At 41.1% G+C, this 27940-nt stretch overlaps 1 protein-coding gene across 7 annotated transcripts in view; it reads right to left on the bottom strand.

Annotated features, from left to right (window-relative positions):
* The window catches only part of ESCO1 (establishment of sister chromatid cohesion N-acetyltransferase 1), a 37242-nt gene extending 15222 nt beyond the window's left edge, over positions 1-22020 (bottom strand). For 3 of the 7 annotated variants that reach the window (XM_075416348.1, XM_075416350.1, XM_075416351.1), the window contains exons 1-9: positions 21961-22020; positions 19245-19342; positions 18842-19040; positions 16892-18254; positions 16137-16248; positions 14812-14875; positions 12554-12668; positions 5760-5815; positions 2073-2204 (exon numbers count right to left, since the gene is read on the bottom strand). In XM_075416348.1, the coding sequence (XP_075272463.1) occupies positions 2090-2204; positions 5760-5815; positions 12554-12668; positions 14812-14875; positions 16137-16248; positions 16892-18254; positions 18842-19038 (2022 nt within the window). In that variant the 5' untranslated portion in view covers positions 19039-19040; positions 19245-19342; positions 21961-22020 and the 3' untranslated portion in view covers positions 2073-2089. Of the gene's footprint in view, positions 1-2072; positions 2205-4152; positions 4335-5759; positions 5816-12553; positions 12669-14811; positions 14876-16136; positions 16249-16891; positions 18255-18841; positions 19041-19244; positions 19343-21960 lie in introns of those variants that run through there. The other 4 variants (XM_075416345.1, XM_075416347.1, XM_075416346.1 and 1 more) reach the window with 3 other exon arrangements.
* Between the last annotated feature and the right edge of the window lie 5920 nt (positions 22021-27940).

The following is a 27940-nucleotide window of genomic DNA, read 5'->3' as shown; positions in this document are numbered from 1 at the left end:
CTACATACAACTGTCTAAAAACCAAGCATATCACACCTCCAAGCCATCCTGCCAACAATCCCCACTAGAAACCTCCTAGCAAAACTAGGATAACTAGCAATCATTCTTCTGGTATTTCTGGATGACTAAGAATTAACAAGTGGAGATTTGGTGTACTAAATCACTGGCAAGAAGGCTTATCTACAATTCAAATTATTTTCTAAGAGGAGGTGAGGGTGTTTCTGTCACAGACATTACCACAACACAATGAAGAAGAACCACTGACAATAGGCCAAATGACTAATATTAAAGACTTAGCTATTTAGCATGGCAGAAGTGACTTACCCATGCAGAAAACAGTGTGTCAATCAATTTGTTATGAGAAAAAAAAAAAAAATCAGAGGGGAATTTAAAGACTCCTAAGACTCCTTCCTTTGTCTCTTACTCTACAATTTCTGTTCTCAAATAACCATCTAAGTCACCGCTCTATAGCCATCTACAACATCACAAAACACAACTAAAGTCCTAAATGATTTCAGAGATAGACCTGTTTACTCACTGAACTGACAATACAAATACTTCGCTTGAGTACACATTCTGTGAAGTTTAAAAGATGCCTAGCAACTGAGAAAACAATATGGAAAGTTTTTCTCAAATTAAAAGCATACAAGGATACCTAACTTTAGATAGTAATTTACAACTGGTTTTAGGCAGTCTGCTCTTTCACTTCTATGTTAATCATATTGTTACTTGAGACATACATACAAGTGAGAAATTTCAGCTTTTTCGACTTCCAAAATATTCAAGCTTCAGTGCAGCTTCCTGCCTGCATGAACATAGCAGCTTAAAGTAACTATTTAACTCATCTTCCAGCTTCTGTGCAAAAGAACTAACACCATCCTCTCTAAATTATGTTTACATCTTTGGTAACACTCAATATCTGAAAGTACTTGGGTGGAGGGGAGTGGAAAGGACAAACAGGAATAAAACAGGAAGATGTATTACATGCTGCCATTATAATGTACTGCCTTCCATCACCCTTTCTGCCCAGTCTCACCCTACAATGTAGCTACCGTGCATCAGAGGAGATCTTTCAAGATGTCTGGATTATGCAGCAAAAGCTAACCAAGAACAGAACACATACCAGAACTATTTACCAGATAGTTTCAAACACTTTAGCTATAAAGATATATATTTATATTTGTAAACAGTGGGATAAAACTGAGCTTGAGATTTAAGAGTAGCCCAACAGCCATTTGGTACCTACATGAAATGAATTGGTGGCCTCAGTTCAGTTATCCTGGAGGTCTTATCTACTCGAGTGTAGAGTACTGAAGGTAACATGTGTGACAAAGAAAATAGACTTTGGGGATTCTGTTCTGGATTTCAGACATGTGAATGGGCATTTCCTATAAGTCTTGTAATATCAGCTAGTGTGAAGTAGCTGATTTTACAATATGCTTTAAATTGTACAAAAATTTTTCAAATCTGAGCTTTAATAGGAGATATATACTCAAATACAGCACATACAATGAAGTTATCAAATCATAATTTGGACTTTAAATTTAAAGATTACAACCACACTATAAGCTCAGTAAAGTTTCAATATAGTATGAAGTTGTATCAGCTGGATTCCTAGGCAGTCTCTCTTCAAATCACACATAATTAAGAAAAAGTAATTTAGAAGTCATCTAAGATTACACAATTATAAAAACAGTACAATCAGCTCTTTATCTGACTATTAAGCCAACCATTGCAAACACCAGTTGTACTGAAACCTGTATTTAGCACTTTCAGAAGAGTGACATTCCTTTTTCTTCCCATCCCCACCCACCCCACCCCACAAGATTAGGTAATTCTAACAGAAAGAATACAATGGCAATGAAACACCACTATGGTACTAAAAATTTTTATACATTACATACAACCTGTCTACCATAACTCTTAAAAGCATCTGTTTCCCAAAGTGGATTATTTATGGCCTACTGTGATACTAATCTATCAAAACACGACTCAGTATAATATGAATTGTAACTAGTACACAGCAAATAAAAGATAATGCTTATGTCTTTAAAAATATAAGGTTTTCTTACCACATATTTTACAGCGCTTATGAACTGGTTATGAAATAGCAGATGTTGGGTTTCATCCTCTGGATTTGATGCAGTGTAAAGCATACCACAAATATTACAGGAAATAGCACCAAATCTCTTCTGTCCTGCATCCTATTTAAAAAAAAAAAAAAAAAAAAAGGAAAGAACAAAAAAGAAAGGTATTTGTCAGTTGCAAGCAGAGCAAATACAGTTCCATACAGTTCCACAGAACTTTCATCTAATCAGACATGCCTTTTATAACTTATCTTCTGGGAACTCAACACGGAGGCTAAAATGGAGTGGAACAGGAGAAAGAAGTAGCACAGAATTTAGAATTCCATCTTTCAAAAATCCACACAGCCTCAAAAGGCACTGGCATCAATCACAGAGCAAACTCCGCCTAACAGAGCTTCTCCCTAACAACTCCTAACAGAGTCCCCTCCCATTAGTTTTGAACAAATAACTTCTCTTTTATTTCATGAAATACAAAGAGCAGGGAAATCTTCCTTCATTATTCTATTTGCAGTAAACACAATCATCTTCCACAAAGAAAATTCCCTCATCCAGCCCCATACTATTTGGTTTTCCCTACAGTTCTGCTGCTGCCCGTCTTCTGGTTGTGAGCTGCTTTGCGGTGGGCCAAAGGTGAGCCATTTTCCTGAATGTTTGGAAGGATATTAGAAAAAAAAAAGTTAGGGAAATAATCATTAAGATCAGCAATACCTCTGCAACAGCTGATCACTACCTTTCAGGTTTTTATGAAACCCAAATATTTCAAGCCAATCAAATAGCATTGTTTTTTTATCCCTCTCTTCACCTGATTAAAAGCCTCATTTAATACACTCTCAGGACTGAAGTCTTAACTCTCAACTGGAAACAGCTAACTATGATGTCTGACATGCTATCTTAATTGCACAGGGTTCATAACTTCTATTTTTCAGACACTGGATAGCAGCTACAACACAAACGGAAGATCATACTGCTTTACTCATGACCCTTTAGGTTATCCTCCTACTCTATAATCAACCATTACCACATTAAAGACACTACTCATTACCTATTGCTTTGCTATTTATTCATTAAAACAGTGTTATTAATTTGGAAGTATGCTCAGATTAAGGAGTCAGTGCCTAATAAAGAATGAAATGTCAGGTGCAGAGAGCGTCTTTGGCAAAGTGCAAAAGAATACCAGTTACATTGAAGTCTCTAGCCAAAAAATACGTTTTAAGTTATGGCTTAATGCTCAAATACATTATTTTTTTTCTTCAGCTACATTTGAAAATTGAGTTCATGTAAGCAGCAATAAATGTCACTTTTATTCTCTTTTAACATATAAAACAAGTAATAGGGAAACAAAAAGTTACATTATACTCTAAAATAGGATACTATATAACCAAAAGAAGACTTGAGGGTGTTCTCTAAAAGGAAACTGATCTGTGTGCACAAATTGAAAGTTGCACAATTTGCAAGAAAACAGATCACCTGAACTTAATTTTGTTTTCTCAGAGCTGAAAATATTCATAGTAAAAAAAAGCCTACTTTACAGAAGAAAGTGTTTTGCAACACAGCAAAACTGTTTACAAATCATTTCTTACTCCTTCCATCTTCAAAGATATGTTTAAGCACGTTTAAGAGCTAGATGACAGCTCAGATGACACAACAGCAACTTATTTCAAGCAATCATCAGTGAAATCTAAGATGTAGGTACCGGTTTCTTTTGAAGAAAAGACTAAAGGTACAACCAGCTAGGCAAACTCAACAGTTGAACTTCTCTACAAGAGTACATATATGGAACTCAGCTGAAAGAAAGAAGCTGAATCTGAGAAGTCGTTGCTTTAATGGTATGTCAATAAATACATTCCTACCATATACAGAAGGAGAAACAGGAGTACGCTAATTTTCTGAAGGAAAAAGGAAAGATGAACCCTGAGGTTAGACCTGCAAAGTCAGAATAAGATGAGGTTTCTCAAGGTGTAAAAACTGATTCCAAAACATTTTATTTTACCTGCAGACTTCCTTTCAAGCAGCAATACAGCTCAAAACAAGATATCCATCTGGCCACCAAAATATACTGCATTTCAAGGGTTTATACATGAAAGATGAAATAAGGCAGTTCAGCAGGAAGGATGATGCACGGTGATTATCTTAAGATGAACCAATTGAACCAAAATTAGTAATTCCTATCTTGTAGACGGAGAACGTATCTCCTGTGTCTGAGGCAGGCTAAGTGAAGAGGAAGTCTACTTTGATGCTTGAAATATACTTAAAAAAAATAAGACATGTAAATTAGAAAATCAGCTACATAAAGCAACTCTTAAAATACTTAGCACATATCAGTACTGCAGTAAGTGTCATGAAACAATTTCTACTCAAACGATCAAGAAGCTAAAGGTATTTAAGCTAAAATGACTAGCTGTGTAGGAAGTCATACAAAAATGTGGGTCAAGGATAGCCTCAAAGTTGTCAGGCTCCTTAGTTCATACCATCTTGCCTTGTAAATATACACGCTGTTTTGCAAGTCTCCAGGAACAGATTATGTCCCTTGAATAGTACTGCCATATTCTATTTTACAGTTTGCCTTTCATGGATGTTGCTGGTATCAGTGGGTTTGTGTTTGGGGGGGCATTTTTTTGTTTGTTTTTTTGGTTTTTTTACAGCTTTCACTGATATTACTATTTTTACATCCATTCAGTTGTATCAATGGGCTATGCACACAGGTTAATATTAAAAACTTTATTATGTGAATATCAGAAAAAACATATTGCAGTATCTAAAGCAATCTTTTCAACTCTCTAGCCCTAACAAATGCTGACTATACTTTTTAGCAAATACTTTGCAGTATCCTGAGGGTAGTAAAGAAGATAGGCTTTTTGTATTTCAAAGCCACACCACAGGACATAATGCTTCAGGCAAAACAAAAACAAAACAAAAAAACAAATTTGTAAATTCAATGCAGACTACAACAAAAAAAAAACAGGACATGCAAAATAAAGAATTACGAAGAATATATTTTGTACTTTAACAAAACATCTACAGAATACGACAATTTTTAACCTGATGTCATTGCATAAGCAAAAGTGGAAAGGGCATGCATCAAGAGGGAAAAAGGGCTCCCAAACAATACTGCATTAAAGGTTGCCAGTCCTTCCTAATGGGGAGGAAGGAACAACATACAAACACACAAAAAAAACACCCAACAACCCAAGAACACCTTATACACCACATAATAGAGTAAATAAGAACTTAAAATGGGGACTTTGGGGGGGGAGGGCAGGAGGGAACATTCTCAGCAAACATCAGATACTGGGCATTGGAGAATAAACTGTTGGCTTGTCACAACTAGAAAAAAATGCAAAAGGTCTGACTCTCAGAACTTAAAGAAACGTTTTTCAGAGCAATATTTAAGAATGTGGGGTTGCAGGCAGAAATAAGTGTTAGTCTATTTAAAACTCATTTTTCTACACAGTAACAACAAAGAGCAAGGATACTTTTATTTTCTAAGCAAATTCTGCATGTGTAGATGGCAATTAAACGTTCCCGACATCTCAGGCAATCCTCAGTAGTTTAAGCACAGGATATATGAGATGTGCTATTTCAAGGCTAACTGTAATTGCACATCACAACAATGCTGCCTTAATCTCCAGAAGGGTTTCTTAATTCCATGTTAGACAGAAAGAAAAGTCTTACCAATATCTTCGAGAAGGTGCATGTCTGCTGATCCTCCATATGTGGAATAAGGAGCCCTGCAAGCAAAAAAGGCATTTGGTGCCTCTGTAGCAGATGAAAAGGGGCCCTTTTTTTTTTTTTTTTTAAAATCTGTTCTCTCTCTTCAGGCACAGATTAGGTCACCTCCTTGTTGATCACCTAGTTTTAGTTAGAGGAAGACTATTTTTTCCTCTAGTCTTATCACAGAACAAAGAATAAAACCCAGCCATAGAAACAAGCAGGCTGGAAAGGAAATACAAGAAGAGCAGGAAGGAACAACACAAAGATTTTTGGGCTCTCCACAGAAAATGAAAAGGTCAAAGAATGCTGTTTCAACGAATGATGCATTCGGGACTGAAGCTCATGGGTAGATCCCCTTGCTGACCAGGAGGATCAGAAGACATGACCCAACTCGGAAACAAGTTTCACTACAAACTAAAGACTGTGGAATTTAACAAAAAAACCCACAACCAAACAACCAAAAAAAACTCCCATCACCAGTACCCATCTTTCTGAAAAGCTATTTTAACCAAAGGACATAAATCAACTTGAAGCTTTCAGAACTGCAATGTATCTGATTTTAATATATTTGAAAAATGAAAATGGAGGGTCATTATTCATAATGAAATTATATCCTCGCTGCTCATTAGCTAAAGCAATATGAAAAAAATACCAAGCTAAAAAATAAATCTGCACAGTATTTACAATGGACAAATAATCTCTTCTCAACCCATATAAAAACATTATCCAAGAACATTACAGAGCATGTTCCAATGCATACTGTTTTTGGCTGGGATAAGGTTAGTTTCCTTCACAGCAGCTGCTATGGGCCTACGTTTTAGATTTGTGACCAAAACAGTGTTGATAACACAGGGATGTTTTCGGTATTGCTGCACAGTGCTTACACAGCATCAAGGCCTTTTCTGTTTCTCATGCTGGTGTGCCAGCAAGGAGGCTGGGGGTGCACAAGAAGCTGGGAGGGGACACAGCTGGGACAGCTGACCCCAACTGACCAGACTGACCATGCCATACAGCGTCATGATGAGCGATAAAAACTGGGGGAAAGAGGAAGGAAGACGTTTGGAGTTACAGCATTTGTCCTCCCAACTGTTACACATGGCAAAGTCCTGCTTCCCAGGAGATGGCTAAAACACCTGCAAGCTGATGGGAAGTACCAAATTAATTCCTTATTTTGCTTTGCTTGTGCACACAGCTTTTGCTTTACCTACTAAACCATCCTTATTTCAATCCACGAGTTTTCTACCCCATCCTCCTTGGGGGGAGCGAGCGAGTAGCTGCACGGTGCTTAGCTGCCTGCCAGGGTTAACCCACCACGCAATGTTAGTAGCCTCGGTGCCAGAATTCCTGTATCAGGTCCCCAGCTAACCTTACAAAACATTCACACCTTCAGGACAAAGGACACCAAATAACCCACCTGAATTTGCTGGGTTGCTGCAGCGAAGCAGAAATGGGATGGAGTGGCAGTAAGAAAGGATGGCCATTACTGCCCCACTAAGCACAGAGCTATCCCACAGGGTAAGATTCGAGTGGGAAGAAAGGAAAAGTGACTGCTCTCAACTACCAAACTCCCTCCCCAGTCACCTACGCAGTAACCACTGCCTAGTTTTTACTGGGATTACAGGAAAAGAGGCAGTACTTAAGTAATGTGAACAACAAAAGATTGCCCAAAAGCCATTCTCCGATTCTTCAGAGAAACTGCCAACTGGTCTATACTAGTTCAAGGAAGAAAGCAGCAACTTGAAATGATAGCTATGCAACTTTCTTCAGGCTAAGAAACCACTTTTACACTTCTTATTCCCACGGAGGATTGTGCTTTCAGCTTAAACCAAAATATTTCTTTCATATATTACCTATTTCAGTCAAACAGGAAACTATGTTCAAGTTTAACCAAAATATATACAAGGAAAAATTCAAGTATGATATTCAAATCTGTGAACTGAATTAGTGTGCATATCACTTCCACATTTAGCACCAATTCAAACCTCAGAATCAAAAGCACCTTCCACCAAGCAATCCTGATCTATGCATTTCACAGAATCACAGAATGGTCGGGGTTGGAAGGGACCTCTGTGGATCATCTAGTCCAACCCCCCTGTCAAAGCAGGGGCACCTACAGCAGGCTGCACAGGACCTTGTCCAGGCGGGTCTTGAATATCTCCAGAGGAGGAGACTCCACAACCTCCCTGGGCAGCCTGTTCCAGTGCTCCATCACCCTCAGAGAGAAGAAGTTCTTCCTCATGTTCAGCTGGAACTTCCTATGCTTCAGTTTGTGCCCATTGCCCCTTGTGCTGTCACCGGGCACCACTGAAAAGAGTTTGGCCCCATCCTCCTGACACCCACCCTGCAGATATTTGTAGGCATATATTAGGTCCCCTCTCAGCCTTCTCTTCTTCAGGCTGAACAAGCCCAGCTCCCTCAGCCTCTCCTCGTAGGAGAGATGCTCCAGTCCCCTCATCATCCTCGTAGCCCTCTGCTGGACTCTCTCCAGTAGCTCATCTTTCTTGAACTGGGGAGCCCAGAGCTGGACACAGTACTGCAGATGAGGCCTCACTAGAGAAGTGTAGAGGGGGAGGAGAACCTCCCTCGACCTGCTGGCCACACTCCTTCTAATGCACCCCAGGATCCCATTAGATTTCTTGGCAGCCAGGGCACACTGCTGGCTCATGGTCAACCTGTCGTCCACCAGCACACCCAAGTCCCTCTCCACAGAGCTGCTCTCCAGCAGGTCCGCCCAAGTCTGTACTGATGCATGGGGTTGTTCCTCCCCAGGTGCAGGACCCTGCACTTGCCCTTGTAAATATATTTATTTACAATAAATAAAATTTGCTGATATTTATTAAAGATCATCTACATGTAATCATGTTTGCTTGCATCTAGGCATTAACTCAGATCTCTAGACAGGCAGAAAAGCCTCTGTAACTCTGTACTATCTTTTTATCACTTCAGTGATTTGTTTTTGCTTTTTACACATCCTTTCCTAAAATTGATGGATATCATTTTCAGAAGACTAGCTTAATTTTCAAAGAAACACATCTCCTTGGTGGCATAAAATAGAAGAAGTATCCCTGTACCTCATAGGCCATTATTTGGAAATTCATTTGCAGGCTTAATGCTTTTATCAGTTCTTATTTTTACGGTCAGAATTTTGTCCTAGATCTGGCAAGCAAGCAGAATCTTTACAAGAAGCAAACAAGTAACTTTCCTTGTCTTGGATGTAAAACATATCTCATTTTATGAAAATTGAAAATGTATGCTTTGCACATTTGTATTTCTTTCAATTTCAGAAGTTAACCAGTCCTCATATTTGCACATCAGATTAAAGTACTTGGAAAGTAAAGAGCAATTTTAGTGCATTACTCTCAAACTTCCAGGATGGAGCTTCACATAACCTGTCAACCTACTAACTGAACATTTAAATGAAGTGCTAAGAGGGTACAAAGAGTTCACAAATACTCAGAACAGATGACTACTTTAAACACCAAGTCATGATTTGGAGCATAACGTACTTTTAGCCTCAATCTGAATTTCTTTCCTCCAGAAAAATCAATGTTACTCTCCTTGGTCTGAACTTAAAGCTTTGCACATCACTTCAGACACCACTGTTTCCTGTCACTGTTCTATGAAGTTTGTTGCAGCATTAGATTCCTTGCTGCTTTCAGCTGAAATTCTGCACTCTGAAGAGACTTGTTTTTTAAGATGTGTGACAGCAAGCAAATCTGAAGAAAACAGAAACAACTCATCTTTCGTCTTACATATACCTCAACAAAATGAAGATAATTCTGTGTTTGAAACCTGCTCAGAAACCAGATGATGTGTAACAAGAAAGAGAATGGTGCAAGTGTAGCTACTAAACATTTCTTCTACAAACAAATTTGTATTGTTTCACTTCTGTTACAAACAGCCTTCAAGCTTGTTAAAGATTGTATTACTTAAGAAAAATAGAAAACAAATCTATTCATTATAGCAATCATATGGGAGAAGAATAAAGGTAAGATACATCTTAAAGGATTAAATATAAAAAAAAAAAGCATACTGTGGAAAACAAAGACTAGCTTTACCATAACACCTCTCTAAATACAGCTCAGGAAATGAAAAGGTTAGAATATACAGACAATATTGCAACATCCCAGACTCTGAGCCTCAGACACTGTAAAGACAATTAAAAGGACAGATGCCAAACTCAAATATAAAAGACTAGGAAAATTCAATAACAAAAAAACCAGTAAAACAAAGGTAGTGTATCATGTGGTGAGTCAAACGAACCCTAACTAGTTTTTCTGCTTATGTGACAAAAAGGAAAAAAGGATTCCGTACATGCATTAAGGTGGATTGGCCTGACAGATCTCCAAAAGAATCAGATCTCATAGTAGAGCCCCCAGAATTGCACATTTCAGGCACTTCATTTTTTTAAAAAGTGTAATAAAGTGCAAGTTGAACGTTTGTTGCTAAGAATAAAAGCATTACTTCCCAACTTCGCTCAAGGTGACAAAGAATAATGAAACTGCTTCTCTTAATACAATGCTCCAGACACTTAAAATAAAAACGATTTCTAGCTACTAACTATAAAATTCTTTACAGACACTATAAATGCTACTTTAAGTGATTTGACTGTGTGTAGTAAGATGTTCTCCATGTAGAAGAAATTTCAACCTGAACAGCTTTTAAACCAAATGAATCTGTTCTCAGAGTATCATTACAGAAGTACACAAACACTTCGAAAATATTTTCTAATTAAAAAAAAAGTCCAGCCATTCAGAACTCCCATTTAAGAAATTCACCGCAGTTTTGCAAACAAAACTATTATTTACAACATGTACCTTATTTTATTGCATGCATTTAATCCCTAATCTTTTGAGTATTTGTGTAAAAGAAGTCTGGTACTTTAGAAGTCAGTTTAGCAATTTTTCCCCTCCAGATGCTAGCACACACTATTCTAGACATAACTATGTCTCATCTCCACAGTAACTAATGTCAAGGATAGTATTTTACAAAACAGGTTAACAAATACTTGGGTTCCTCTATATGTTTTGACAATGCTAAAAGCAGCTTTCCCCCAGGTAAAAGAATAACAGAGCAATACCTTACCTAATGCTTTCTTGGTAAAGTGAACTACAGGCATTACCAAAACGCCCTTTCAACACAATAAAAAGCCTACTCAGAACTATATGAAATCAAAGTGAATTAGATTTGTATGGAGTGCTGAAATATATTAGACATTATGAAGCTGTTACTTTCACATTTAAGAATTAAACACAGCGCTCACTTGCATTTTCCAGAAATACGCACAGAAAACAAGAAACTAGGTGTGTCTCATTTTCCCTGGTGGTCTTCATTGATGACCCATTCTTTATATTCTAAAATTTCACTACGTAAATAACTTTAAACTTTTACTGTTGAATACCTAGGGAAAAAAATGTTACTCTCCTAATTCGGGCTGAAAAAGACTACCACCAGCATAGTCAGTAAGTTGCAAAAAAATCTCTTTGTATGAATACTGTAGAGGAGAGCTGCATAACCTCTCTTCAGTAGCTAAGCAGAAAGTCATGTATTTCTTCTTGTCAGTCCTAGCAACTCTTCTGTCAAGTTCTGTTACTGTATGAGCAAAAATTGCCAGCTTTACTGAAATGAAAAGGCATGTTCTTATAGTCCTTTTAATATAATTAAGATATTTAATCACGCATTTTAACTCTGTTGGTAAAATGAGTTTCAAAGAGGCAACAACTGAACTACTTCTCAAATGTTAGATACAGTTCATCTATCATCCTATGACTGGGCATTCAAGTGCCTAGTTTTGTATCACTTTAGGCAAATCAAGGATATATTTATCAATTTAGTTCTCAAGAGCTCTGATTTTAAAATATTTAATGTGGATAGCATTCAGAATTCACCTGGTTCTATTTCAGTTAATCTTTTCATGTGTATAATGCATGTAATACATGAAGAAATTGCAATTTAGCAAGACCATCAGTTATGTACGTGAGAGGGGTAATTTTGTAAGAAGCTTACAACAGAGTTCTCCTTCCTAATAGCCTGGATTCATCTCCCTCTGTAGCTTCCCAGCTCGTCTTTCATTTCTCCATGTTTATCTGATGTGTGGATTATTAACAACACAACCAAAAACTCCAATTGTTTCACTATCAAGTTGTGTTATTCTACAAGACAGAAAAATGACTGTGTATCACTCTCTCCCTTCTCATTTTGCATTTTCTTGTTTTAAGAGATACCTGCATTTGGTAGCAAACAGCAGAAAAAGTAAGAACAAATAACCAAAGTCGCATTGCTGCTTAAATACTATGGTGAAAACGAGCGCATCCACAGGAAAATCTTTGTCTCAAAACAATGGACATCTGGAATGATGCAGGAATAAATCTGTTGATATTAATTTTGCACACAATCTGCCAGATGCACCTCCCCCTATAATTCTGAAATTCTAAGAAACTCAGATTTTGTACATAAGTAAAGGCAAATTCATTCTCCCTAAAACAACTGCTTTTTTAACTGAATAGCCACTCTATTAAAAAAATGCAGAAATTTGTTTTAACAAGAATGAGCTTTAAACATTAAGTCTGTCTGCTACCATTTTCCAGCACCGAATGACAATCTAGTGTAGGTTCTACTCTCACAAATCACTTGCAATGGTAACAGCACTATGTATAAGTAATGATTTTTAGACAAGATCATAAAAACACAGCACTGCAAATTCAGAAGCAATTTCTTCGAGAAGCTATAAGCCTTACTAAAGGGGTATTACTTACTATGATCAGCTGCTTATCACCATCTTTTCCTGCTTCTTTTAGCTTCTGAATATGTTCCTCAGATGGTAGGACGCTACTGCATTTTGATGCTAATGAAGGATTTGAGAGCGGAGCCCTTGAAATATAAATATACTCACGTTAAAAAAGGGACTGCTTATACATGTCACTTAGATACGCAAAGCCATTGTAATTAGTATAACTAAACTTTAACAAGATGTAAATCCAAGCTAATTACTCAAAACAGTCGTATGTAATTTGTAATTCAAATGGAAAAATAAGGAAGTAGCAGGATTAACCAAAAAATACCGTTTATGACTAGCCTAAATACAAGTTGGTGTTTTTTTTATAAAAAAATATAAAATTTATGATCAAGTTGGGTAGGTTAGTCACAACCATTATCACAGACATTTAACTGATGCATTTTCAGAGCATGACTGATGGTGCCTAATACTATGTATTTCCTACGTCAGGTTTAGGTTTTTAGTTTTATGTATCATACATCAGGCTGCTAAAGCAGACCATGTAAATATTCCCACAAATACAACTGGGCAATATAAAACAGATGTCATAAGTCTCTCAAATTCAATTCAAACTTATTCTCTTCTAATGGCTGGCAGTGAAGGGAGGGAGAAGAGGACCTAAGGAATAAATGGATGGGTTATCACTTGAATCACTCAGTTTAAGTGTCCCCTTGTCACGACTGAAAGAAACACTGCAAAGTACTATAACACATCAACAACAAAGTTATCTTACAAACTTGCTACTATATTCAGGAGAAAAATAACATTAATTCCAGGTTTGGATAAAACTTGTGGAGATCACTAAAGCAAAACACACAGAAAAATACTCGTACTTCAACTAGGTGTTTACATATTTTCTGTTTTCAAGCAAACTAAAGATATAGGGCCAAACAACTGTAGCAGCTGCTGTAGCAGGTTAATTCAGTAAGCTTTTTAAATATAAAAACTCTTGCAAAACATTTTTAAAACAGTGTTGTGTGTGCTAAAGCAGAGCTAATTTTTTTTTATTCCTGCCATGTGCCCCAAAATTTGCATTAAGTAGCTACTTCAAGGTCTGCCTTTTCCTGTTGCAAAATTTCCTTACAGAGTCCTGAAGAGAGCCAGACTGTAGATCTGCACATTATGTTATGGCAGGAGTACCACAGAAACAATAATGGCTTAAATCTTGAACAGCATATGAAAAGCAGTGTAAGCAAGCTCTCACAAGAAATATATATCTCCAAATGACAGTAAAGCAAAATATGGGCTCGTTCGTGTAATAAAGTTAGCAAATTTGAGTAGATATCATAAAGCTGTTTGGCAGCTAAGAATAAAAATATGAAAAATCAAAGTTATTGCAGTATTTATTGAAAATTCTAAAAATATTCATTTAACTAGTTTTACTTCTATCTTACTACCCATCTTCTGTGAAATTCCATAGTAGCAGAGTTTTTCAAGATGTACAAAAGGGCCCTTTAGTCAAAATTGTTAATCTGGTCTCAGATAGTTGTACTGAAAATGAACTGCGTTATTTCTTCTTGTCTCCATTATGGATATAGAAAACAGTACCAACATACTAACCACCATGCCAACTATGTTGCTGTTAAAGGTATCAGGTACAAAGGAATTATTGTCTTTAGCTCATAACTGGCTAAAACCAGAGACTATGTCACAATTGTTCAAAAACTACAATAGTCAACATGATCAAGGGTAAAACACAAACTTGAACTGTTAGTAGTAAGAACAATTGAGTTAGTCATAAGAAAAAGAATCATCTTTTATATGGCAGCTTACACCTTCGTTTCATAGTAATCACAAAAGAATCCCAAATTAAATCTCCTCTTCCTCGCCTAAAAATACTTCATATACACAAGACTCCCAAAATTTAAGGATTAGAAAACTCTTCCAGAAGTGAAGTAACTCAGTAAGTGAAAATCATGTGGTAAACCCTTCCCACACTCTCTTGTCACCATCTGATTTGAGGAAGAGACCATTAGAAATGCTTTCCCAACTGTGTTAAAATCTACTTTTTTACAATAAATGTGCAGTTACAAACACCTTGCTTAATAGTTTTCTTCACAAAATAAACGCATCTTTTAATAACTGGGAAAAATGAAAGTCTGTTTTTACAAAGGACAAGTCACTTATTTGAAACTGAAAGCTGAGGCTGCAAGACAACAGAACAGTTACTCTCTTAAAAAAACCTCTCATAACTCTATGGAAGGTTACTGTAATTTCATAATGTATGAAATACTATACCTGTTCTCAGTTTCAGAAGTTTGATTTGTACATGAAGTATGTGTCAACTGCTTGGGAGCCAAACCTACAATTAATCAAAGATTGTAACCTCATTATAAAGTTTTTAGTTGCAAAGGAAATTTGAGCAGCACAAATAGTGATTTGCAAAAACATATTCAAGACAATGTTGCAATTTGTTCATGGCCAACAAAAAAAGATGCAACCTTGAGGCAGTATTCAGACGTTCCTCCACATATACTTAAAAATATATGCAGTTTTCTTCAACATTTCCACATCAGTTCTGCAGAGCAGTAACAAGGCCAGCAGTGAAACTACATAGGAGTTTTAATCTGTTTATACCAACACCCATACAAATAGCTCTATATATAGTATGAGAATCATAAATGTACAATGCGTCCCCATCCAAGGTCTGTTCTCTAACACTTAAGGAAAAGAAACAAATCAAGAATAGCAAAAGAAAGAAAAAACATTTTTTACATTCTCTAACAGCACAACCAGCGTATTTCGCCCTTCAAATATACCTTACAATGGCAGGAAAAAAACCCTATTTAGTAAAGCTAAATAGTTACAAAGTGCACTCAAAATCAGGTTCAGAACCAAAAACGCAAAAGCGAAACGATGAAATACGAAGAGGGAAGTTAATGAAGAGGGTATGTTAGCCACCCATCAATGATATTTCTTAGTCAAATGTACTTCTGTCAAAATATTCACATCACACTCATCATAAGGTTTGACAAACTGCATTCACAGGCTCATAAATGAAGACTAGGTAATAAAAACAGGAGATTAATTACTCAATAATTTGGTCAAGATCAAGTAGAACAATTTAGGAGAAAGAATGGCAGATGTTCATTCAAAGGAAGCAGTAACCAACAGAGAATCCTTAACAGAAACCGATCCAAGAGAAAAATCCAATTCAAATACGTAAGTTTTATTACTTTATTACATGGCAAAGCAAAGGATTTGGTTAGGGGGTTTTCTGTTTGTTTTTAAAAGTTGTCACTTCGGTTTTACTCAAATGGAACATATTTAAGCATTAAAATATTCATGCATAAAGCACAAAGCTGCAGTAAAAGCAGAGCTGGGTAGAGAAACAGACACTTCTCTTTCCCACTACACAGCTCAGAGATACATTCACTGCTTCTAAAGCGGCCATGGGCGTGACACACAAAGAAATACAAAAACCCTGGTGAACAGTTCCAGTGCCAGAAGGATAGTTCTCCACCAGCTGTACCTTATTCTGTGAAACACTCCACTGAAAGGAATACTTATGCTTCCCATGCAACTGGTCAGAAGAAGAGGAAAAAATAGTAGTAAACAGTTACCTTGAGGTTCACTTTCTTTGGGTTCTTTTTTCAACTGTTTTGGTGGTTTAGGGTCTGTAACCTGCTTTACTGGAGAACTTTCTGGACTTGATTCTAAATGTAATCGAAAGTTCTAAACAAAACAGAAAACATTAAATAAAAACCTGAAACTATCTAATGCCTCTAACCTATTAACAAAATCGCTGAGTTAACCAAATATTAACAACTTGAACACAGAACCAGTTTTCTGATTTCTACATTATTTTAAGCAAACAAAATGCAACCAATTAGCTAGTCCATACTGAAGTTTGTGGTATTAGTTTTGCAAAAGATATTTTTCATTTTATATATAAGCTTGTAAAATACTTCCTATAGAACACCTTTGTCCTTAAAATCTTAAATTTTTAATAGAAGCTCATTCAGAGAGAGAACACTTTTTTCCTTCTCATTTCTTTTAATACACCTTTTCAGAACAGTTATGCAAGCTTAAGTCATCCAAAAGTGTCCATGTGAAACTGTACAGCCTCCAGCTCCAGCAGGAATTGTTATCCACCAACATACAGTTAACTACAGAACTTAGGAGGGTGGAACAGATTCATCTGCCAGCTTACAATCATCCCATCTGTAACAACGCACCAGTAAAGTATCTTTAATACATGTGAAAACTTTTAAGTTACTGTAAAACAAGTCATTGTTAAAATAAACTTTCTGAGCATGGCATTCGCAGAAAACAGATTTAGATCACCCTCCCACCATACACAATTGAAATGACTTACCTCATCTGGTCTTGGCTCACATAAATGTGTCGTCATATTATGCAACAAACCATTTTCTGCACCTCTCTTTGTGGGCTGTTTTATTTCTAGCGTCACTTCTTTAGCTCCAGCTCTTTCAGATGAAGGATCCGATTTCTCCTGCACACAAGTTGCACTTTCATTCTCAGAGAGTCCTGTTATTGACAACTTGCCTTGTACCTTCGAAAGCTCTGCTTCCGTAGGTATTTGACTTGCCTCTGAAACTTCCATGTAATCTTTTAACAAAGAAAGCTTGGGGGCATTTGCAGAATTTAAATTACTCTGCTTCATGTTACTAGCTTTCAGTAATTTAATTTTGGTCCATTTAGAGTTTTTGTTTGAGGAGCTATTTCTACCATTCAGAGTGCATTTGACAGGCATTCCTTTTTTGCTAGGGAAAAAACGTTTGCATTGAGTACTTTGACTAGGTTCTTTCTGAGTAAGCATTTCACCTTGTTGAAGCTGTATGCCGGCATCCTTTTCTTCTGTTTTGCTACACGCGGCATTAGGGGAATCCTTTTTCACCTCTACTGTATCTGACTCAATCTCACCTGCTATTTCTTCACAAAGTTCAAGGATGCTTACCCGTTTGGATTTCACATCTCTCTCGGGTTGATCAGCCACATCAGTTTCACTTACAGATGGCTGTGAAATCCTTTTTGGTTTTGTACTGTTTTTTCCACTCTGATGTGTTTGTTGCTTTTCCTTAGTTACTGTTTTAGAATTTGGCTTAAGAGAATCTGTTTCCACTTTCTTTGTGTTGCTAGGAGATACAGGGCCCGTTTGGTCTTTCTTAACTTCCTCAAGACTCTCATCAGGACATAATGATGAACTTTGAAGGCTGTGTTGAAAGCTGTTGGAATTATCATTTTTATTGTCTGCTTTACATTTTTTCTCTTTCAGAGAGCTGGTCACTTCTACATGTATTTCCTTATCCTCATTTGCATTGTTTGGCTTTATTTTTGTGTTTTTCTGTTCCGTTTTGTCTCCACCAGATTTAGGTACTTTTGCTGTAACACTGTGGGCATGTCTTTTTGCCTGGCTATTTTGTTTAACTTCCAAAGCTTTTTCTTTAACTTCTCTGCTGCGCAGGGATCTTGCTGGTACATGTACATGTGTTAACTGCTGCAGTCTCTGTGATCTCCTCATTACTGGCTCGTTTGGCGCAACGACACATTTTGACTTAGGAATTTCTTGCACAGTTTTTTTCTGGCATACCTCCTTATTTTTTGTAGATTTAGGCTGTTGTTGGACCTTTTTGTCAGGTACTGTTTTATTATTTGAGTTCAATCCTGATGATCTTGTAGTCATGCGCATTCCTAGCTCACGTTCATCGGCGTTGTCACTGAAAGATTAAAATAATTATTTTTTCAGTATTCAGAAAGTAGAATTTGTCATCAGACTCTTCTCATTCATCCTAGCCTCTGCCTCGAAAATTTTTTTTTTCCTTTTCTTTTTTAAAAACACTAGATCTTACAGCCTTAATACTTCACAAGAATTTTCTCTAGAATCATTCTAAAAAGACTTCACTTCCACCCGGTTACTCTCAAGTGCAGTACTTTATGTTTTTTATGCATGGCAAGACTGAACTATGAACCCCAGATGAATGCTTTTTAATATTTCTAGCAGTTTTTAATTGTTGACACTTGTGGCTTTCAAGTGAAGTATTAGCTTATACAGTATTTAGATTTATTTTCACTTCAGAACCTTTTTTGGAGGAAGTCTTTCTGGATTTCAAGACACTAACATGATTCCAGAGAAAGATCATGTAGCAGATATCATACTTAATGACTGAAGGCTGATCTTTCCACTAGTACTATTTAACTATTTAGCTATATCTTTAACTCAAATTCATTCTGCTTAGATTTTCTCTGCACTAATTCAGTCTAGGAAGATAACCTAGAACAATTACTTATTTTTTTCATCACTGACCTGTTTGATCTGACAGAGGTTTTGAGTACAGTTTTCTCCTGCACTGCACACTGATTAGACCTTGATTTATTTGAGACATGTTTCGTATCTGACACCTCTTTTTCCTTCTTCACCGATGATGGTTTGCTGTTCTTGTCCAGCTTTGGACGTTTAGCAGAAGGCTCTACTAACATAGACTTCCTTTTCTGAGCTGCCATTTCTGTAAAACACAATAATTGATTCAGCTTTTAGAGTCTCTGTCAACTGCTGTTACAGTGTCAGTTAACATAACTGAAGATTTGCCCATTTTACAAAATAAGGCAACCAAAACTCGCTTTTCCTTTTAGAGGCAGACCATGCTAACTGTGATCAGAAAGCAAATCATCAAAGAAATCTCAAATCAAATTACATTTATTTTACTTACAGGTTTTTACAAGAGGCAATCGATGTTTAGGCCAAAGTAACTTGTCGAGGTGTGCCAAGGGCATTCCTTATGCTTACAAATAGGATGTTTCATGCCACCTACGAAAAATATAAAATGTTCATGTGGTAAGCACTTCATTAACATCCTTGTCAGGCTCTGAATTTGGCATTCCCACCCTCTTGCATCCCTTCAAACAATGTTTAGCTTTAAAATTTCTTTTTTAATTAATTAAAAATACCTACAAATTTTATTTCCACATCCAAGAACTTTTGGTATTTTGCTGTCTTAAGCATTACTCTTTTACTTTTCGAAAGGCAGCAGATACAGACAGTACATTTGAAAGGAAGTTTCTGAGCCTTTCACATTTTTTCCAGAAAGTAGTATGCTGCTCTCTTTCACAGCCCGCAAAAACGTGGTCCTGCTGTCAGTTTTGCGTCTCACAGCAACAACTAATAAATCCACTAGACTCTACTAAGTTTTGTGGCTGCTGCTACAGAGCTTCGCAGATATCAGCAACCACCTACAACTGTTCCTTCTAATATGAATTAAGCTAGAAACCGGAGACAGAAAGCCTAGAAAGGAGTATATTTGAGACATTTGCCTAGGGCAGTTAAAGATGTCTTCATATGAACTGAAATGATGTTAACGATGTAGAAGTTAATCTGCACAAGAGTCTAAAAACTAACAGAGATCCTCAGTAATAGCCTTCACATATTCAGTTGATCATACCTTTCACATCTATTTGTGGCTTTTGAAACTTTCAAGTTCTCTTATTCAAAGACAATGGTTTTGTATTATGGCATAAGTAATAACTGTTCAGCTTCCCTAGTACCTCTTTAAGTTTACTGGAAGACTCAGTGCTCATAACTTCTGTATCACCTTTTTAGGTCAAGAATTACCTATTAATTTTTACCATTGACAGACTGACAAAGAAATATTTCTGTAACAAAATTATATTATTTTTCAAACCTTAACTAGTCTGAGGTTAAACTTTACAGATTTTTAAGGTCAAATAGGAACTTTAAGTTATCAGTTGTGTAACACAGACCAGATCATTTCATTTCATTACAACTACAGTAAGCCTTCCAGCACTGACGAATGCATGTCTTTCTCTAACAATTTGAAAGATACTTATATTAAGCTCCTTTTAATAATTATCCATTATCCAAAATGAAAGAGCGCTGTATTTTTTCTGTTCTTTAAGACTTTAAATTGTCCCTAACCCCATTTTCATTCATCCACTCTTTTATGAAGACACTTCTAACCATGCAAAACTGATAATGTTTCAAATTCCAGTCACCAGTGCTGTCTTCTGACTTTCTCCTTTAAAGAAGCTGCATGACCAGCAACTCATATTTGAGACGGAATTAAAAAAACACATCCAGGGAAGAAATCTCTAATAGTACTTTTTGTAGTGCTATTTCCATGTCTCCCCCTAAGGAGCCAGTAACAGAATTTGTATGCCTTACTTCTAATGGCTCATGAGCTCCGTGACACTTAGCAAGCCTACGGGTTTCCACTAGCCAAAGATTATTTGTAAGAGCTGCAGTACAGCCACTCACACTAAAAATAACAGCTCTAGTTGCTGAATAAGTCTTCAGTCTTATATTCTCTTAGTGCTGAGCACACCATTGACTCTCAGAATTTGAGAGCACCATGACCCATGCTGTATACACCTAGACCTTCTTGTTTTTTTCCAGACATATACAGACACCACTGTCACTCACAGCCACACAACATGGCATACTCCAGAAAGACTTCCAAGTACAAACCAGAAAATACAATGCTTCCCTCACCGGTACTGTTTCTCGGGACACTAACAAATAAACACTCTTGTCCCACATAGGGAACTAGGTCTTTATTAGTAGGAAAGAAATTACTATTACTTTGCACAGTAGAGAAAGGACTTTCGCAGACGTTCAAGAACTGGCAGTTTCTGTCCTGACAAAGTCCCCTCCAGCAAAAGCCGGATTACGGTCAGAAAGGAAGACAGAAATACAAGAACAAACCACACAGTAATCAAAGGCTCCGGTGCAAGAAGTGGAGGAAAAGCCGACCCACGCAACTGTCAGCCCCTCAAGCCCTAAGGGCAGGGGCGAGCCCTCGGTCTCTGCCGAGCCCCGGGGCTCTCCTGCTTGACAGACCGGGCACGCCGGCCTCCCCCGCCGGCTGCCGCGACGGAACCTGGCAGCCTCCCCGCCCGAACCCCCGGCTGTGACCCCACGACGGAACTCCCGGGGGAGGGAGAGGTGGGAAGGCCTCCGAGCGCGGCCCGCCGTGACCACCCCCCCGGCGCAGGGCCTGGCAGGGAGCCCCCGCACGCGGCCGAACCCTCCCCGGGCCGAGGGCCGGGCCCGGGCCGCCGAGGGGCAAGGCGGGGGCTGCGAGAAGCCGCCGTGCGCCGCAGCGGGCCCCCCGCCCCAGCTCCCACTCGCCAGAAGCCGGCGGGAGGGCATCGCCCGCCGCCATCGCCGAGGCAGCGGCAGCCGCGGGCAGGCCCGGGCCCGGGCCGCGTCCGGCGAGGCAGGCCCGAGGAGGAGACGCCGGCCTTTCGGCCCCGGGGCGGGGGCGGGCGGCGCCTCTCCGCGCCAGGACGGGCTCCCGGTCGCGGCGCGGGGTGCGAAGGCCGATGGGACCCGGAGGGGCTTCGGGGGGTGGGGGGGGCACAAACTTCCTCTCCCCCCGCTGACCCCGCCGGCGCGAGGCGGCCGCTTACCTCGCGCGAGTGTCAGCGACGTGCCGGCAGCGCGAGCGGCCCTCCTCGCCAACTGCGGGGGAGGGGGGGGGGGGGGGAGAGGGGGGGAGGAGGAGGCGGGGCGGAGGCGCGCGTTCGGGGGCGGGGGGGGGATGCGCGCGCACGCGCGCAGGGACGGGGCGGGCGGGTGAAGGAGCGGAGGCGCGCGCACGCCGCGGAGCCGAGGTCAGCGCGGCTCGCGCCCCCTTCCTCTCCCCCCGCGAAGCGGCGAGCGCGAGCCCCAGCCCCGCTCACATCCGGGCACCGCGGCAGCCCCGCCCCGCCCGCCGCCCCGCGAGCCTCCCCGCGCCCGGGACGGGACACTTCCGGCGGGCGTCTGGGGAGGCGTGGGGCTGCGATGTCGTTTGCGCATGCGCAGGGGCCCCGCCCCGTTCCACCGCCCTCCCGCCCGCCCTCAGGGTCTCCCCGCGGGCCCCGGTGTCTGTGGGGCCGGAGCTCGCACCGCACCGCTGCAGCGCTGCCCCCGTCCCGGTCGGCCTGGTGGCCTTGTGATCCCGGCGGCTCAGCCGGCTCGCCCGGGCTCGGGCCCGGTTTGGTTGTGAAGCCCCCGTCCTCAGCTGTTAGGCCCTTCGACTGCCGAAGGCGAGGGGGGAAGCAGGACGGCGTGCTGACAGGCCGGGGGTGACCAAGCTATGTGGGCCGTGGCCCCCGGGCGCCAGTGATGCCTCCCGCCTGGCACAACTGACCGGGAAAGGAGAAAGCTCCCCAGGCCGGTATGCTCCCTGGTAGCGGTGGTGTGGCAGCAGCGTGCGGGCACGGCGGCGTTTCCTGAGTGTCTATGGGCTGCTCGTCACAAGGGTGTTAGAAAATCCCTCTGAAGGTGGGGTTTGGTGCTGTGGCCAAAGTCGCCTCCGCTCTCGCAGCGCTTTTGGAAACTTCTCTGAGGGCGTATTTTGGTGCTGCCGGGGATTTCCTGCTGATCAGTTCTGCTTCGGGTCCGCTAAGCGCAGGTGCAGCGTTGTGCCTGTGCACGTGGCGCGAGCGTAGAGCAGGACAGGGGCTTGTCTGCGCCTCCGAAAACGAACTAACGAGCCTTGCTGGAGGCATCCTTGTCCTGTGCAGCGCCCACTTCTGTCTCTCCAGAGGAATGAGCTCCCTCCATGAAGTGGCTTTGTGAGTCAGGTGAGGTTTGCTTTCCCAGGTTCAGTAGGAACCCAGCAGGTGCCGGCTAGCTGTTGTAAAAGGTGTGTTCTGCACTGTGTTTCACGGCCTGCTGTATAGCATAACCATGTATCTGTGATTTAATTCAGTCCTAACTACACTAGGTAATGGATGTGTACCTCATCCAACCTTACGTTGTGGCTTCATTGCCTCAAGGTATTTCTGGGTCTGAGCTTATTGTCTACATTGGCGAGTAACACAAGAAGCTCTGAGTGAGAGAAAGGGTGCTGAGGATCCAACATCCGCACCACTGACGTGCCAGTCCACACCTGCTTTAGTCTAGCCCTGTGCGATGGCCCTAGTGTTGGAACGCATTGGAGATGTTCTGGGGATGTATCTGTGGGTTTCGTTTCCTTCAAAAGGAATCCATTATGCACCCTCCAAGACCCTGCATGACAAGTGAGAGCAATCAGAAGGTTTACTTCAAAAGTGTGCTCCTGTTCCTAACTAGAGTACTAATGTAGAGATACTTCATGCCTACCTAGTGCATTCCAATCATGTGACCAGGCTAGGGCTAACTTGACATACGTCCTACCTGAAATGCATATGGTAATGTGTGTCAGGATCTCAACGTTAAGTATGTCTGCTGTGCTTGTCCACTCCAAACTGGGAGGTGTGGTAGATACACCAGAAGGCTGTGCTGCCATTCAGCGTGACCTAGACAGGCTGGAAAGTTGGGCAGAGAGGAACCTGATGAGGTTCAACAAAGGCAAATGCAGGGTCCTGCACCTGGGGCGGAACAACCCCATGCATCAGTACAGGCTTGGGATGGACCTGCTGGAGAGCAGCTCTGTGGAGAGGGACCTGGGTGTCCTGGTGGACGACAGGTTAACCATGAGCCAGCAGTGTGCCCTGGCTGCCAAGAAGGCCAGTGGGATCCTGGGATGCATTAGGAGCAGTGTGGCCAGCAGGTCGAGGGAGGTTCTCCTTCCCCTCTACACTGCCCTGGTGAGGCCCCATCTGGAGTACTGTGTCCAGTTCTGGGCTCCCCAGTTCAAGAAAGATGATGAGCTACTGTAGAGAGTCCAGTGGAGGGCTACGAGGATGAGGAGGGGACTGGAGCATCTCTCCTACGAGGAGAGGCTGAGGGAACTGGGCTTGTTCAGCCTGAAGAAGAGAAGGCTGTGAGGGGACCTAATATATACTTACAAATATCTGAAGGGTGGGTGTCAGGAGGATGGGGCCAAGCTCTTTTCAGTAGTGCCCAGCGACAGCACAAGGGGCAATGGGCACAAACTGAAGCATAGGAAGTTCCGTCTGAGCATGAGGAAGAACTTCTTCCCTCTGAGGGTGACGGAGTACTGGAACAGGCTGCCCAGGGAGGTTGTGGAGTCTCCTTCTCTGGAGATATTCAAGACCCGCCTGGACAAGGTCCTGTGCAGCCTGCTGTAGGTGACCCTGCTTCGGCAGGGGGATTGGACTAGATGACCCACAGAGGTCCCTTCCAACCCCGACCATTCTGTGATTCTGTGATTCCCATCAGTAAGTTCTACTTGCTAACATAGGCACAAGTCTCAGTTTATTGGACTGTAAATTAACATGGTGAAGTGTATACATCACTGTGTCAGAATGACTGGAGAACAGCGTGGTGAACCTTGGCATTGGCCAACAAATGAATGACTGTGAAAGATGTCAGGAGGAAAGTTTTTGAATAGCAGCGTGTGACAGGGCTTCTCCCAGAGATTTCTGATTTCTGGTTACAGTTTGCTGATCGAACAGACAGAGACCGCAGAAGTAATTTAGTACTCGGTAGCTACACAGCATAGATGTTCTGCAAATATTCTTTTGTTAATCTTTGACATATTTAAAAAGCGGTTATTTTGATTTCTAAAATAAACTTTTTAGGCCTTTTTTTATAATCTTCCAAACATTTTATTCATCTCTATAGCTATTACATTTATGGAATTAATTGTTGGAATTTGCGGTCAAGTTGCTGAATAGTGTAAACATTTTTATATATGGACGAAATTACCTGCCTGTAAATTTTTTTTGTCTTTCTATTGACTGCCTTGTGTGATAAGTCCTCTTTCTGGACACACTAAATGGAAGCACAGTTTGTCCTAGACAAATGGAAATTTTCAGCAGCTGCAGTTTTTGAAGAAGCAGATAGGAGGAAATGTTATTTATAGCTCTCTGTAACAGCTCCTCTTTAATGCATGATAATCTGCTGTGACTTTACAATGAATGCAGCAACATGTGGTCTCCTGCTCTCCTACAGTAACCTGCAGAACACTTTCCAGATGAAGGGTGTGTTAATCACTGGGCTGCCTGTAAATTTCCTGGAGGATGATAAAAGCATTTCTTTATGTTATCGCTAACTGTGTGAATTTAGCACGATGTTGTCCTGTCCCTCTTTCTTAGGAACATGAAGCAAGTAAAGCTAGATTTTTCTCACATCTTCCCATGGAATAGTTATTTGCTGTATATCAGGGAAGTGGTAAAGAAACAGACATTCTTATAAAGCATTCAATTCCAAAAACTGGAAAAACTAAATTCATGGGATAGAAGAATATGAGTAAATTTCCAGTTTTCCACAGAAGGTGGCAGCATTTTGAAGCACTGATGTCAGTGTGAACTTGCTAGCAAATGTCACTTTGCTGAAAGAACACAAACTTTACAGAAATTTACTCTTCTCGGAAGTTGTAGTGAATATGCTGTTGAACTAGGGAACCTGGGGAGGGAGAATGAACTGCGTTTACATAGATGGAGTATGTGGCTAGGACAGATTTAACTCCAAAAGGATTTTATATTAATTTAGCCATGTTTACCACTACTTTAATGCTGCTTTAATGCCTCTTTTCTGCAGCTGAGTGAAAAAATGACTTGCTTGCAGGTTGTGCCTTTTTTGACAGGAGCAATAACTCAGCTGGTATATGGATCATCCCACTAATTGCAGAGAGCACCCTGTTGGGCTGCAGCTTTGGGAGATGCAGTGACCCTGTGTAACAGCTGACTGTCACCAAAAAGGGGAAGCCTTTCCCACTGTTTTCTCCACTTTCTTTCCCCGCTCTCAGCAGAGTGCTCCAGCTCCTTATCGCATGCTGAGGGACCGCTCTAGGCAAGCAAATTTAACTTGCTGAGCTAGCAAAAAATTAAGCCAGTGGAAAAACTGGATTGTATGCTGCCGGGGCAAGAAAGGCTGAGGACCATATGACTGGAATCAGGGAGGATAAAAAAAGTGAGGGGAGGAGGAAGAACAAGCCTTTCCCTTTTGGCATGAGGGAGCTGTTAACATTGGCAGCTGCTTGTGAAACTGCAGCCTTAGGGTGGGCTATACAGTTACGGGGTTGAGCTCTCTATCCCAAGCTCAGCCACAGCAGTCCTGCTAGCACACAGACCTTGCAGCCCTGTTTGACATGGTAACACACTCCCAACCTGCCCTGCTGCTTATCAGACGTCTCCTCTGATGGAGGAAGTGGTGACTGACAACCAAGAGGCAGTAGGTGCTTAAATCTCTCAGCTGCAATTAACCCTGCGAGCACGCCTAGTGCATCCGGAATGCCCCAGACAGGTTAGCTGAGGCCACATGTGAAGCTGATTTAAACTACTGCTTTTGTAATCACTAAATGTATAGATCCTTTAAAGAAGTGGAAGAGCAGCAGAGGCAGCACAGGGCCCTGATTTCCATCCACTCAGCAGATTTGAAAAGTCACTCTGTCCTCATCCAGGAAGAAGGGAGAGGCTGGATTTTTGTGTCTCCAGTAGAAAAACAGAGACAGGAAAACTGGACGCCTCAGAGGAAGGGGTGTTTGCCAGTGAAGAACTGCTGGCTGTTGTGGCTGCTGGTGCGTTTGGCAGATTTTTCCTTTTCTCCTGTTGGAATGAAAATCAGAAAAAATCCGCAAGGCTGGGATGTTCTAGAGCAGATTGGCTGCAGGAGTTATTTTGCTGGCTAGTAAGGAGCACCGCTAGCCTGTTGTGGGGAGGGGATCCAGCACATATGCTGGCAGCACGTGGAAAGCCCCCAGGGAGGTTCTCCTGGGCTTTTTTATACCTTCCTTCTTTCTTCTTCGTTGCCTTGAGCATTATAAGGCTCTTTTTGACCAGCTGGTATGAGAACCACAGCACGTGGCCCAGGCTGAAGGGTGCCTGTGCATGACGGCAACGTGGTAACTCGGGGAATGAATGTTTCCTCTTTTTTTTTGCAGGGCGACGGTGCGTTGAGCTAGAGCAGTCTGGGGAGAGCACGGTGTGCTTCCTCATGGGTACCATGTGCAGGGCTGAAAGTCCTCTTCTTGGTGGGTGGGAGTCATTGGCACGAGGCAGTTCGCTGAAGGAGTGGTAGATGAAAGAGGCAGTTGCCCTGTGAAATTCCTGTGTAGATGGCACGTGGGATGACAGGGACTGGAGGGAGCCTGGACTGCCTGGAGTTAGAGAGCTTTGGAGGGCATCTAGCTAAGAAAGCAGGGGGCCGATGGTTAAAATTGGTGTGGGGGGCAGCCAGAGTCCAGTTTTTTGTTTTGTTTCAGTGTTTTTTCTTTTTGCAGGGAGGCAGGGGAGAAACTGGACTGGGACTTGTCCAGTTTGCTCACGTGGTGAATGTGAGGTGTTTTCAGAGGATGTTGGGAGCGGGGATAGGAAGGACTGTCGATACCTACATCTGGAGGTTGCAGAGATTCAGGGCCGGGCCAGAAATTTGGTATATATGTCTGTGAGTGGTGCATAGGGGTCCAGACAGTTACAGAAAAAGGGAAGGGGGCCGTTGTCTGAAACATTTGGGAACTGCTGAGATAAGCAAGCTGCTCTGTTCTGTTGACTGGAAGGGCTGAAACAGCTGACT

Source organism: Opisthocomus hoazin, chromosome 3, assembly GCF_030867145.1.
Source record: "Opisthocomus hoazin isolate bOpiHoa1 chromosome 3, bOpiHoa1.hap1, whole genome shotgun sequence".
Lineage (NCBI taxonomy): Eukaryota > Metazoa > Chordata > Aves > Opisthocomiformes > Opisthocomidae > Opisthocomus > Opisthocomus hoazin.
The sequence above is the reverse complement of the archived record's forward strand: the minus strand, read 5'-3'. Positions and strand labels throughout refer to the sequence as shown.